The sequence below is a fragment of the Dasypus novemcinctus genome, chromosome 8 (assembly GCF_030445035.2).
Source record: "Dasypus novemcinctus isolate mDasNov1 chromosome 8, mDasNov1.1.hap2, whole genome shotgun sequence".
NCBI classification, from domain to species: domain Eukaryota; kingdom Metazoa; phylum Chordata; class Mammalia; order Cingulata; family Dasypodidae; genus Dasypus; species Dasypus novemcinctus.
The window spans coordinates 79826979-79839878 of record NC_080680.1 but is presented as its reverse complement, the minus strand read 5'-3'; the positions used below and the strand labels follow the sequence as shown (position 1 = coordinate 79839878).

General features: G+C 40.2%; 2 protein-coding genes and 1 pseudogene across 5 annotated transcripts in view; all 3 read right to left on the bottom strand.

Annotated features, from left to right (window-relative positions):
• Positions 1-1674, bottom strand: part of UNC13B (unc-13 homolog B) — a 293983-nt gene extending 292309 nt beyond the window's left edge. For all 4 annotated transcript variants that reach the window (XM_058302037.1, XM_058302038.1, XM_058302039.1 and 1 more), the window contains exon 1: positions 1227-1674. In XM_058302037.1, coding sequence (XP_058158020.1) covers positions 1227-1248 — 22 coding nt within the window. In that variant the 5' untranslated portion in view covers positions 1249-1674. The remainder of the gene's footprint in view (positions 1-1226) is intronic.
• Positions 1675-4285: 2611 nt separating this feature from the next.
• Positions 4286-4748, bottom strand: LOC101443289 (small ribosomal subunit protein uS17-like; annotated as a pseudogene).
• Positions 4749-7121: 2373 nt separating this feature from the next.
• LOC131279360 (large ribosomal subunit protein uL1-like) lies at positions 7122-8652 on the bottom strand. The gene is made up of 3 exons (XM_058301344.1): positions 8464-8652; positions 8129-8205; positions 7122-7470 (listed from the first exon to the last, which is right to left on the bottom strand). Exons 1-3 carry the CDS (start codon positions 8650-8652, stop codon positions 7122-7124), a joined length of 615 nt encoding a protein of 204 aa, XP_058157327.1.
• Positions 8653-12900: the final 4248 nt, after the last annotated feature.

The window sequence follows — 12900 nt, the reverse complement described above, 5'->3', positions numbered from 1 at the left end:
CAGATGCTGAAAGAAAAAGCAAAAATCTCATTGGTGAAAAATCAACCATGAAAGAAAAAAATCTGTGTCTCCTAATCCCCGGAAATTGCCAAATCCATTTTGGGATAATGCAGATTTAACAAACAGTGGAAAAGAACAGAGCAAAGCAGTTCCTGTTTGTCAACAGCTGGGAGAAACAGTGTTACTAGAAAGATCACAAATAACAACAATGCTTCCAATCAGCGGAGCCCAAAGAAATTTGAACTCTACTCATTACAAGGTGCCAGGAAAAGGCTCTAGTGATCAGTCAGATAGATTCTCACAAGCAAACCACCCTATCCCATTCTTGATAACACATAATAAGGCTGTAACTTGAATTTCCCAAGGTCAAATTCAACTGTAATCCAAACCCTGCTTTTTCTGATCAGATAATCTCTCTAAAATCACAACTTTCCATTCATTCAACATGAGATTGCATTTCTATTATATCAGGAACTGGGAATACAAAAAACAGTAACAGTCCCTCCCCTCATTGGAACTTAGTGTATGCACCTTGCCTCTTAAATTCCAAAACTCTTGCCTTAAGATGTCTTCTTAGATGGGTCAAGTACCCTCAGTGAAAAAGCAATAAAGGCCCTTCACCTTGAGTTACTCTGATTGAAGATTTAAAAAGAAAAAGCATATCTCCTGCCCTACCCAAAAAGGAGAGAAGATAACACACATTTACAAACCTCATATGAAAATAATCTTAGCCTAGGTACAGACCTAAAGAAGGAGAAGGGGGGCAGGATAAGCCAAGAAATACACTGGAAGGAAGGGATGTGACAGCTGTACCACTACGCGTTCAAAGAGTAAGCCAACTGTAGTTTTACGGTGGAGGGAGGAGAAAGAAAAGAAGAATCGGAGGTTGCCCACTATAGACAGACATCGTCCGTGGTCTACCAGCTCATCTACTCTCACTAGAGGAGAGCCCCAGTCCCTGTTGAATAGGATCTGGACTTGCCAGCCAACACTGTCACATGACTACCGGAATGGAGAGGTAACAGACCCTCGCAGAGTGGAAAAAAAAAAAAAAAAAACAAGAAAGGGTGGAAACAGCTCCTGAACTGTTTATAAATGGTTGTTAACATAACCGTGCCCTGAGCACGGTTGGAAAGAAAGTGAAGTTTGGGAGAGGGGGTAACCGGACGCCCGCTGGAATTGTCTGGGGACCCTCGGCGACACCCATCCCCAAGCAGCGCACTCACCGCGCACACAGAGCAGCGACATGGCCGAGGCGCCGGCAAACCTCCGCCGCGCCCCAGCGTTCCCCTCAGCAGGTGCCGCGGCTGCTCCCGCTTTCGGACTCACGAGTCTGACCGCTCCTCATGGTCCCCGTCGCGGGCAGCGTCCCGCCGCTCCCTCGGACCCGCCCCACTTTCACAATACTAGAGAGCTCGGGAGAGCGGCGGGTACTCGCCGGCAAACTGGAGACTGGGCGCGGCACCGCGGCGCCATCGCCGGGAGGCAGGAGCGACAGGGAAATCCTCCCGTCTGTGCAGCCGGGATCCTTGCCGAGCGCGGATCCGCACAGGCGGAGCAGCCCCGTATGCCCCGCCCCCCAGCCAATCAATATACGCCCAGTCCACTGACCCCGCCCCACACATGAGCACGTACGAGGCGGGGTCCCATCCCGCTTTCCCTCGCGACCAGACTGAGGACAACTCCGCCCACTAGCTCGGTTTACAGGGAGGAGGGGCCGAGATTGCCCACACCTGTGTGCTGCAGGAATTGTCGTCCGCTAATCTCGTGTGAGCGGGGCTTCCACCCAGGAACGGTGTCTGCTCATTGAAGAATTTCCACTGGATTTACTTGAGTCAAGCCCTTACAAGGGTAGGATGCTGGCCTGTAATGATGATTTAAGGTACAATAGGTCATACCATGGAGCAAAATAAGTTTTAATTAGCAATGAGGGCAACCAAAAGAAGAAAAAAAAAAGCCTTCAGTAACCATAAATATGTCTTGAGACCTAGGTGCTCATCCAAATCTTATTTCACATTCACATTGTATCGCCAACGTCTGGAATAGTGCCTTGTATGTGGTAAGCATTTAGTAAATATTTATGGTATGAAGAATGTTTGGAGGGAGGAGCATTTTAGGCAGAGGATTTCTGGCAAGGTGCATGCACCAGAAAGGAATGGAAAAAGCTCAGAGCAGAAAGCAGGGAAGATACACAGTAGATCAAACCACTACACACATTGAATTTCTGACTTATTTGGTTTGGGGTCTTGGGGTCCAGCCCAGATGTCATTTTTTAAAAGCTCCCCCAATGATTCTAATGTGCAGCCAAGATTGAGAACCACTAAACTAAGCATTTACTAAGACTTCATAAGCCCAACTCAGGTTGCAAGTTCGTAGCCCCATAGGATACTGCCAGACCCACGGAGGGTTTGCTCATTTGACTCTCTATACGTGCTTCTTCGGTCACTTTTACTGAACCTATGGTTGGCACTGGGGTTGGTGTATGCTCAGGAGACTTGAATCTCTTGACTGGCCATGTGCCAGGTGGGTCCTGAGCCTCAGCAGAGTTGCAACACCTACTCTCCGGTTTGTTGGACTTACCCAGGTTGGCTAATAGGGAGGTGAGGATGGTCAACCAACAGACCAGGGAACTGAGAGAGTCTACAACTGCAAGCAGGAGAATCCTGTCCATCAGCCATGTGGGATCTAAGCCCCTTCTCGATTTAGAGGTGGAGTGGACATTGCCATCCCAGGGTCCACAGGATGGAGGAATAAAATATGAATTAGAGTGGACTCGCTGGTATTCTACTATAGAACTATTGTGACTGTAGCAATGGAAGAAATTGTACCATCGATGTGGAGACTGTGGCCACAGGAGTTACTGAGGGCAGGGAGAGGGAAGAAGAGGTGTGATATGGGGGCATTTTCTGGACTTGGAGTTGTCCTGGATGATATTGTGGGGACAGATGCAGGACATTATATATCCTGCCATAAGCCACTGAATGGACTGGGGGAGAGTGTAAACTACAATGTAAACTGTAATCCATGTGGTGTAGCAGTGCTCCAAAATGTATTCACCAAATGCAATGAATGTACCACACTGATGAAAGAGGTTGTTGATGTGGGAGGAGTCGGGGGGTGGGGAGTGGGGTATATGGGAACCTCTTATGTTTTTTAATGTAACAGTTTGTGTGATCTATGTATCTTTTTTTTAAAAGACAATTTTTTAATTTGCTAAAAAAAAAAAAAGGATTGCTTTCTGAATGTTGTGATGCAGGCTCTCAGGCATCCTACTTTCCTTGGCTAAAAGGGAAAGTGCATAAGAAAGCTGTACAGTTCGCTGCCTTCCAGGCACTTGACCAGGATCAGTTACCCTTCTCAGCAAGATAGATAGTGTTTTAGTTAGCCAAACGGGTGCTGATGCAAAATATCATTGTTTTTCCATCTTTCTCTCCCATTTCTAAGTGAACACTATTCTTTCCCTCATTTCCCAAATAAATTATTTTCACTGGCCTAACTTAAAAAAAAAAAGAAAAGAACATAATGGGAGACACAACAAAGCAGGGAGCAGAGGTTTCTGGTACCTCCTAAAGAAGACGGCAAGCTGACACAGCAAGATGACGCAACAAGAGATGTGGGGAGGAAAAACAAAATGAGAGACAAAACAAAGTAGGGAGCAGAGGTGGCTCAATTGATTAGACACCTCCCTGCCACATGGGAGGTCCTGGCTTCAGCTCCCAGTACCTCCTAAAGAAACAAGGAAGACGAACAGATTCAGCAAATGAAAAACAACCAGGGGGTGGGGAGAAATAAATAAAATAAACTTTTTTAAAAAAGAAATAAATTAGGGCAGTAAATTTGTAACTGAGGTGGAGGGGACGACAGTGTTAAGGAGCTAAAGTGATAGTACTTAGTCCACAGTGACTAAAAGATAGAGAATGTCTTTTCTTTTGTGGTAAACAATTGGGTACGAAGGTGAGGGAGAGCTTTTAAATTAAGGCAGGTTGGCTAGAAGGATGATGCTACAGTTAACTGATAGAAAATCTCGGAGAAATTGGTTTGGGAAGAAAGACAAATTTCCTTTTGTACACATATATTAAGGTTGAGATTGTGTGGGATATCCTTGAGAACATACCTATTAGATAGTTGATAATGTACTTGAGAGAGCAGTACAGGCTAGAGATTTCAATTACCAACATAACTGTGTGTGTGTCTGTGTGTCTGTGTGTGTCTGTGTTTGTGTGTGTGTCCTGCAGATGGGAAAATAACTTTATGTATGCTGGGGGGGGGGGGCCGATGTCCAGGCTCAGAACTTCTGGAACTGCTTCTTGGTGATCTTGAGCACGCTGAAGCACACAGTCTTGCTCAGGGGCCAGCACTCGCCCACCGTGACGATGTCTCCGATCTGGACGTCCCTGAAGCAGGGGGATAGGTGCACAGACATGTTCTTGTGGTGCTTCTCAAAGCGGTTGTACTTGCGGATGTAGTGGAAGTAGTCCCTGCGGATGATGATGTTCCTCTGCATCTTCATTTTGCTGCCCACGCCAGACAGGATGCGCCCTCCGATGGAGACGTTACCCTTGAAGGGACATTTCTTATCGATGTAAGTGTCCTCTGTGGCCTCCTTGGGTGTCTTGAAGCCCAGACCTCTATTCTTGTAGTAACGCGGAAGCTTCTCCTTGCCGGTTTCTCCAAGCAGGACCCTGTTCTTATTTTTGGAAGATTGTCGGCTGCTTTTGGCAGGCACACTCAGGCTGAATGTCCACCATCTTCCCGGCCACTTGAAAAAAACAACATATAACTATTTTATTCCCCATTTTGTTGATAAAGAAAATGAGGAAAAGCCAGGATGCAAACCAGCAGCATCTTTCACGAGAACTCAAGCAGTTAACCATGATGCTGAATTGCCTCTCAAAGTACTAGAGGCATTCAGCAGAAGCTAGGGAATGAATCAAGGTAGGCTTCACGCGTAAGGCAGATGTGTCTCAAGAGATAGATAGGACTGAACATGCAAAGGTGGAAGGAAAGGTGTTCCATACACAGAGAAAAAGAGGCAGGGACAATCAGGAAGTTAAAACAGAACTTGTACAAATATTTGAGCATCAGCTGCAAAGACTTTGAGAGCTGGAGCCATAAGGTAGCCAGGAGACTTAGAATGAGAAGGAAACAAAGGTCAGCTAGTAAAGAGCATTACTATTAAGAGGTAGGAGGAGGAAGAGGAGCCAGAGAAGGAATGGTTACAGGGAAAACAGGAAAATAAAACAACTGCGTGTACATTCTTCCATTATAAACCTTATCTTTTGGAAAAGTAATTGCATATCTACCTACTCTTAAGACTCAGAGCTCCTTAACAGCAAAGGACATGTTTTCTTTATTTCTAACACATAGTTTAATGAAGGTGCTCAAAAAAGATTTGTTGACTAATTGAATGAATTGATGAAGGAATGAAAATGTTTTAAGAGTTGGTTACCAAGTATTGTTGAATGCCACGGGGATTTTTTTAACAGCTTTATTGTATAATTTACATACCATAAAGTTCACCTGTTTTAAGTGTACAGGTCAATGATTTTTAGTAAATTTATGTAGTTATGCACCAACCACTACAGTCCAGTTTTTTATAATTTTTTAAATTCTTAATTGTGGTAAAATATACATAACATAAAAATTATTTTAACCATTTTAAATGGGCATTTCTTTGACAGACATTGACATAAATACATTAACAATATTGTATAACTTTCAACACTATTGCCAGACTGTTTTCATTATCCCAAACCAAACTCATACTCATTTAGTAATTACTGCCCAATCTCATCCCTCCAGTCAAAATAACCACTATTCTGCTTTCTGTCTCTTTGAATTCATATTCTAAATATTTCACATAATAAAAATCATACAATAGCTGCCCTTTCGTGGCTGGCTTATTCTAGTCAACATGAGGTCTCCAAGGTTCACCCATGTTGTAGCATGTATCAGAACTTCATTCCTTTTTATGGAATAATATTCCATTATAAGGATATACCACATTTTGTTTATCCACTCATCTGAAAAACAGACACTTGGGTTCCTTCTGCCTTTTGGCTATTGTGAATAATGCTGCTATGAACATTGATCTACAATATCTGAGTCCCTGCTTTCAATTCTTTAGGGTATATACCTAGTAGTGTGTTTTAGTTTGCTGAAAGCTACCAAGGCAATATATCAGAAATGGGTTGTCTTTTACAGTGGGGTTTTATTAACTTCTAAGCTCACAGTCCAAGACTGAGAAAAATGTCTAAATCAAGGCATCATCAGGAGAATGCTTTCTCCCTGAGCTGCAGCTATGGGTGATCAGGCAATTAGCAGAGCACAGTCATGGCATCTGCTGTCTCTCCCTTCTCCTCCAGGCTCCATTGCTTTCAGCTTCTGGTTTCCAGGGCTTCCCCTCTCAGCTTCTAGGAGTTTTTCTCTGTCTCTGTGGCATTCTTCAATTCCAGTATATAAAGGACTCCAATAGGAGGATTAAGACCCACGCTGAGCTTCAACTTACTGAAGTAATCTAATCAAATGCCCCTTAACTGAATCTGATCTCATCACTTGGTTCACACCCACAAGAATGGAGCAATTTAAGAACATAATTTTCTGAGGTCCATGTAAGTGGATTACCACAGTGTGGAATTACTGGATCATATGGTAATTCTGTGTTTGACTGAGAAACCATCAAACTGTTTTCTACAGTGGTTGTACCTTTTTACATTCCCATTAACACTTCACATTTTTATTACTAGCCATCCTAGTGGCTAGTACTCATTGTAGTTTTAAATTTATGTTGAGTATATTTTCATATATTTATTGGCCATTCAAATATCTTTGAAAAAATGTTTTTTCAAATCCTTGGCCCATTTTATAATTGGGTTGTTTGGCTTTTTTTGTTGAATTGTAAGAATAATGTCCCCACTTTCCTTCCTGATTTTAGTTATTTGTGTCTCCTCTCTCCTTTTCTTTGTAATCTGACTAAAGGTTTGTGAATTTTACTGATCTTTTCAAAGAACCAACTTTTAGTCTTGTCAATTCTCCTTTGCTTTTCTATTCTCTATTTCATTTTTCTCTGCTCTAATCTTTTTTTTTTTTAATGGTGTCACTAGGGTTTATGGAACTGTGCCTTAGTATAGGCGCTGGGGCTTGCCCATGGTGCTCTTGATGTATAAAGCCTGGACATTCTGCCAATTCTTCTTGAGCAGTGACAACAGGAAGTTGACAGCCAGGTGTATGTTGCACACAAGCTCACTGTCTGTCATCTTCACATGGCCAATTGCTACAGCTAGACACAGCACCTTCTTCATCTGGAAATTGATTATGGACTTCATTGCACTAACTTTAGCCGCAATGTCTTCATCATGGGTTAGCAGAAAAGGGTACTTGCCAGCCTTATTCAGGCCTGGGCCAAGGGTTTGTGTGATCTGCTTGATCAGGGACTCAGAGGCCAAAAAGGCATCATACATTTTGGCCAGTGTATTAGTCAGCCAAAGGGGTGTTGATGCAAAATACCGGAAATATGTTGGCTTTTATGATGGGTGTTTATTTGGGGTAGAAGCTTATGTTACCAAGCCATAAAGCATAAGTTATTTCTCTCACCAAAGGCTGTTGCCATGTGTTGGAGCAAAATGGCTGTGCTAGCTACAACATTTCAGCCTTCCTCTTCCTCTTAAGGTTCCATAGTCCCAGCTTCTTCCAGTATCAGCTGTAGGCTGGGATAAGTCCCATCTCTCTCCCAGGACTTGTTTCTCTCTGGACTCAGCTGCTCTCTTCTCTCCACAAGGTAAGCTGTAGACTGGCAGGCTCTGCCATGTCTATGGAGTCATCTCTATTCCCCTGTGTTCTTCTCCTATGTGTTTACTTCCTGGGGCTCCAGCAACAAGACTCCAACTCTCTCCTCTATTATGTTGTTTTCTCTGTCAATGCCCTACTGACATGGCCCAATCAAAGTCCTAATCAAAATTTTTTGTTGTTGTTGTTGTTGTCTTTATTCTTAATCATAATTTAATCCGGTAAAAATGAAACCTCTGAAGTTAATACACTCTAATACACCCAGAGGGGCAGAACAGTTTACAAACATAATCCAATATCTATTTTTGGAATTCATAAATAATATCAAACTGCTTCAGTCAATTTCTTTACCATCTTTTTATTCTTATTGAGTTTCTTTAGAGCTTTAATGTCCATATGGGAGATATCCACAGCCTTGGCCTCCCCTTATTACAACCATCAAGGTGACTGAAAATTAGAAGAATTTTTTTCTGGGAAAACTTAATGAAAATAGCAAAACAATGTTCACATTCTGTCATTGACAGGAAGCAGAAGAAAAGTGTGTTTAAAGAACAAAAAAAGCACTAAACAAAAAGGAGAAAACAAAAGAAAATAAATCAACAGAAAGGAGAACATGGAATTCAAAAATGTGCAAATCCCACACATGAGATCAACAAAGAAGTCCCAAGATAATAATGCAGGATCACCATGCTGCTGGTCCCCCAGCAAACAAACAGAAAACTTGGGACAGGGAGTAGACTTAAGCCTGATGGTGCCTGAGAAACATTTGTCCTTCAGAGGGTCAGAGTTCCTCAAGTTGATCTGCAGCTCCACCATTTCCAAAAAGCACAGTAGCCAGAAAAGAGAGTTAATCTTTACTATTTCCATACTTCTACAAATTTTGGGTTTAGTTTGCTCTTCTTGCTCTAGTTTCTTTAGGTGTGACATTAGGTTATTGATTTGTGATCTTTCTTCTTTTTTGATATAGGCATTTAGAGCTATAAATTTCCCTCTGAGTGCTGCCCTTGCTACATCCCATAAGTTTTGCTATGTTGTGTTTTCATTTTCATTCACCTCAAGATATGCTCTAATTTCCCTTGTGCTTTCTTCTTTGACCTATCGATTGTTTAAAAGTGTGTTGTTTGATAAACAGAAACTGAAAGAGTATACCAACAAGAAACCTCCCCTTCAAGAAATTCTAAAGGGAGTTTTGCAGGAAGAAAGGAAAAAACAGGACAGGCAGAATTGGAGGAGAGTGTAAGAGCAACAAAAAAGACAAAAAAAGACGGAAAGAAAAAAACAAACAAAATATGACAAACACAAGCCCAATCAAAATATGGCTAACACAAATAATTCCTTGAAAGTAATAACACTGAATGTTAATGGATTAAACTCACCTATCAAAAGATTCAGACTGGGACATTGGATAAGGAAATATGACCCATCTATATGCTCTCTACAAGAGACACATCTTAGACCCAGAGACTCATGGACGCTGAAAGTGAATGGTTGGAAAACAATCATACAAGCAAACAATAACCAAAAAAAGTCAGGAGTAGCTATATTAATATCAGACAAAATAGACTTTAAATGCGAAACAATTGTGAGAGACAAAGAAGGATACTACATATTAGTGAAAGGAACAATATATCAAGAAGATCGAACAATCATAAATATTTATGCTCCTAACAAGGGCGCCTCTAAATAGATGAGGCAAACGCTGGAAAAACTAAGTGAAAGAATAGATGCATCTACAATTATAGTGGGGGATTTTAATACACCACTATCAACTCTGGACAGAACATCTCAAAAGAGACTCACTAGAGAAACAAAACATTTGAACAGTATATTAGAGGAGCTGGATCTAATAGACATATATAGATCATTACACCCAAACACAGCAGGATATACATTTTTCTCAAGTGCACATGGATCATTCTCCAAGATAGACCATATGCTAGGCCACAAAGAAAGGCTTAATGAATTCAGAAAGATCGAAATCATACAAAATAATATCTCTGACCACAGTGGAGTGAAGCTGGAAATTTGCAAGGGCCAGAGGCCCAGATTTCACACCATGATTTGGAAATTAAACAGCACAGCCTTAGAAAAACAGTGGGTCAAAGAGGAAATCTCAAAAGAAATCAATGACTACCTTGAAACATATGATAATGATAACACAACATACCAAAATTTATGGGATGCAGCAAAAGCAGTTCTGAGAGGGAAATTTATAGCCATAATTTCATATATCAAAAAAGAAGAAAGAGCAAAAATTGAAGAACTAACTGCACATTTCGAGGAATTAGAAAAAAAAAACAACAAAGTAATCCAACAGGAAGAAGAAGGAAGGAAATAATAAAGATAAGAGCAGAACTAAATGAAATAGAAAATAAGAAAGCACTTGAAAAGATAAACAAGACCAAGAGCTGGTTTTTTGAGATCAACAAAATTGACAAACCTTTAGCAAGACTAACAAAGAAAAAAAAAGAGAAGATGCAAATACACAAAATAAGAAATGAGAAAGGAGATATCGCCACTGACCCCACAGAAATAAAGACTATCATAAGAGGATACTTTGAAAAACTATATTCCAACAAAAATGACAATTCAGAGGAAATGGACAAATTCCTAGAAACACATAAGCAACCCACATTGACGAAAGAAGAAATTGATGATCTCAACAAACCAATCACAAGTAAAGAGATAGAATCAGTCATTAAATTCCCAACTAAGAAGAGCCCAGGGCCAAACGGCTTCACAGGTGAATTCTACAAAACATTCCGGAAAGAACTAACACCAATCCTGCTGAAACTCTTCCAAAAAATCGAAACAGAAGGAACATTGCCTAACTCCTTCTATGATGCCAACATTACCCTAATACCAAAGCCAAACAAAGACGCCACAAGAAAGGAAAATTACAGACCAATTTCTCTAATGAACCTAGACGCAAAAATACTTAACAAAATACTTGCTAATCGTATACAACAACACATTAAACGAATTATACACCACGACCAAGTGGGATTCATTCCAGGTATGCAAGGATGGTTCAACATAAGAAAATCAATCAATGTAATACACCATATAAACAGATTGAAGGAAAAAAATCACATAATTATATCTATAGATGCAGAAAAAGCATTTGACAAAATACAGCACCCTTTCTTCATAAAAACACTCCAAAAGATCAGAATACAAGGAAATTTTTGAACATGATAAACAGTATATATGAAAAACCTACAGCCAACATTGTTTACAATGGAGAAATCCTAAAATCCTTCCCTCTAAATTCAGGAACAAGACAAGGGTGCCCACTGTCTCCCCTTCTATTTAACACTGTCTTAGAAGTACTTGCTCGAGCACTGAGGCAAGAACCAGATATAAAAGGCATTCAAATTGGAAAGGAAGAAGTCAAAATTTCATTATTTGCAGATGACATGATCCTATACATAGAAAACCCTGAGAGATCTACAACAAAGCTTCTAGAACTCATAAATGAGTTTAGTAAAGTCGCAGGTTATAAGATCAATGCACAAAAATCAGTAGCATTTCTGTACAACAATAATGAACAAGATCAGGAGGAAATCAAGAAACAAATACCATTTACAATAGTAAATTAAAAAATCAAATATTTAGGAATAAATTTAACTAAAGATGTAAAAAACTTATACACTGAGAACTATACAAGACTGTTCAAGGAAATCAAAGAAGATCTAAATAAATGGAAGAATATTCCCTGTTCATGGATAGGAAGACTAAATATTATTAAGATGTCTATCCTACCAAAACTGATCTACACATTCAATGCAATCCCAATAAAAATCAACACAGCCTTCTTTAAGGAACTAGAAAAACTAACTATGAAATTTATTTGGAAAGGAAAGAGGCCTCGAATAGCCAAAGACATATTGAGAAAGAAAAACAAAATTGGAGGAATCACACGACCGGACTTCAAATCATACTACAAAGCTACAGTAGTGAAAACAGCATGGTATTGGCATAAGGAGAGACACACAGACCAATGGAATTGAATTGAAAGTTCTGATATAGAACCTCATATATATAGCCACATAATATTCAATAAAGCCACCAAACCCTCTCAACTGGGAGAGAATGGCCTATTCAACAAATGGTGCCTGGAGAACTGGATAGCCATATGTAGAAGAATGAAAGAGGATTACCATCTCACACCTTATACAAAGATCAACTCAAGATGGATCAAAGACCTAAATATAAGAGCCAAGACCATAAATACCTTGGAAAGCAGTGTAGGGAAACATCTACAGGACCTTGTAATAGGAAATGGCTTCATGAATATCACACCAAAAGCATGAGCAACAAAGAACAAATAGATAAATGGGACTTCCTCAAAATTAAAGCCTTCTGCACCTCAAAGGAGTTTGTCAAGAAAGTAAAAAGGGAACCCACACAATGGAAGAAAATATTTGGCAACCATATATCTGATAAGAGACTTATAACTTGCATATATAAAGAACTATATCTTGAAAATAAAAAGATGAATAACCCATTTAAAAAATGAGAAAAAGATTTAAACAGACACTTCTCCAAAGAAAAAATACAAATGGCTAAAAAGCACATGAAAAAATGCTCCAAATCTCTAGCTATCAGGGAAATGCAAATCAAAACTACAATGAGATACCATCTTACTCCCATAAGATTGGCAGCTATGAAAAAAAACACAAGAATACAAATGCTGGAGAGGATGTGAAGAAAGGGGAACACTCATCCACTGTAGGTGGGAATGCAGAAGGATCCAACCATTCTGGAGGACAGTTGGGCGGTTTTTCAAAAAACTAACCATAGATTTGCCATATGACCCAGCAATACCTCTGCTGGGTTTATACCCAGCAGAACTGAAAACAAGGACACAAACCGATATATGTACACCAATGTTCATAGCAGCACTGTTCACTGTCGCCAAAAGTTGGAATCAACCCAAATGCCCATCAACAGATGAGTGGATCAATAAAATGTGGTATATACATACAATGGAATACTACTCGGCTGTAAGAACAAATACACTACAAACACACGTGATAATATGGATGAATCTTGAGAACCTTATGTTGAGTGAAGCAACCCAGGCATTGAAGGACAAATACTACATGACCT

Bases quoted from the DNA above. Each gene is read 5' to 3' on its own strand.
- LOC131279360 (XM_058301344.1), bottom strand. From the start codon at position 8,652: ATGGAAATAGTAAAGATTAACTCTCTTTTCTGGCTACTGTGCTTTTTG. The intron at 8,206-8,463 runs GCATTATTATCT...TAATAAGGGGAG, and splicing joins ACCAGCAGCATGGTGATCCT to GCCAAGGCTGTGGATATCTC. The intron at 7,471-8,128 runs ATTGACTGAAGC...GCTGACTAATAC, and splicing joins AATAAAAAGATGGTAAAGAA to ACTGGCCAAAATGTATGATG.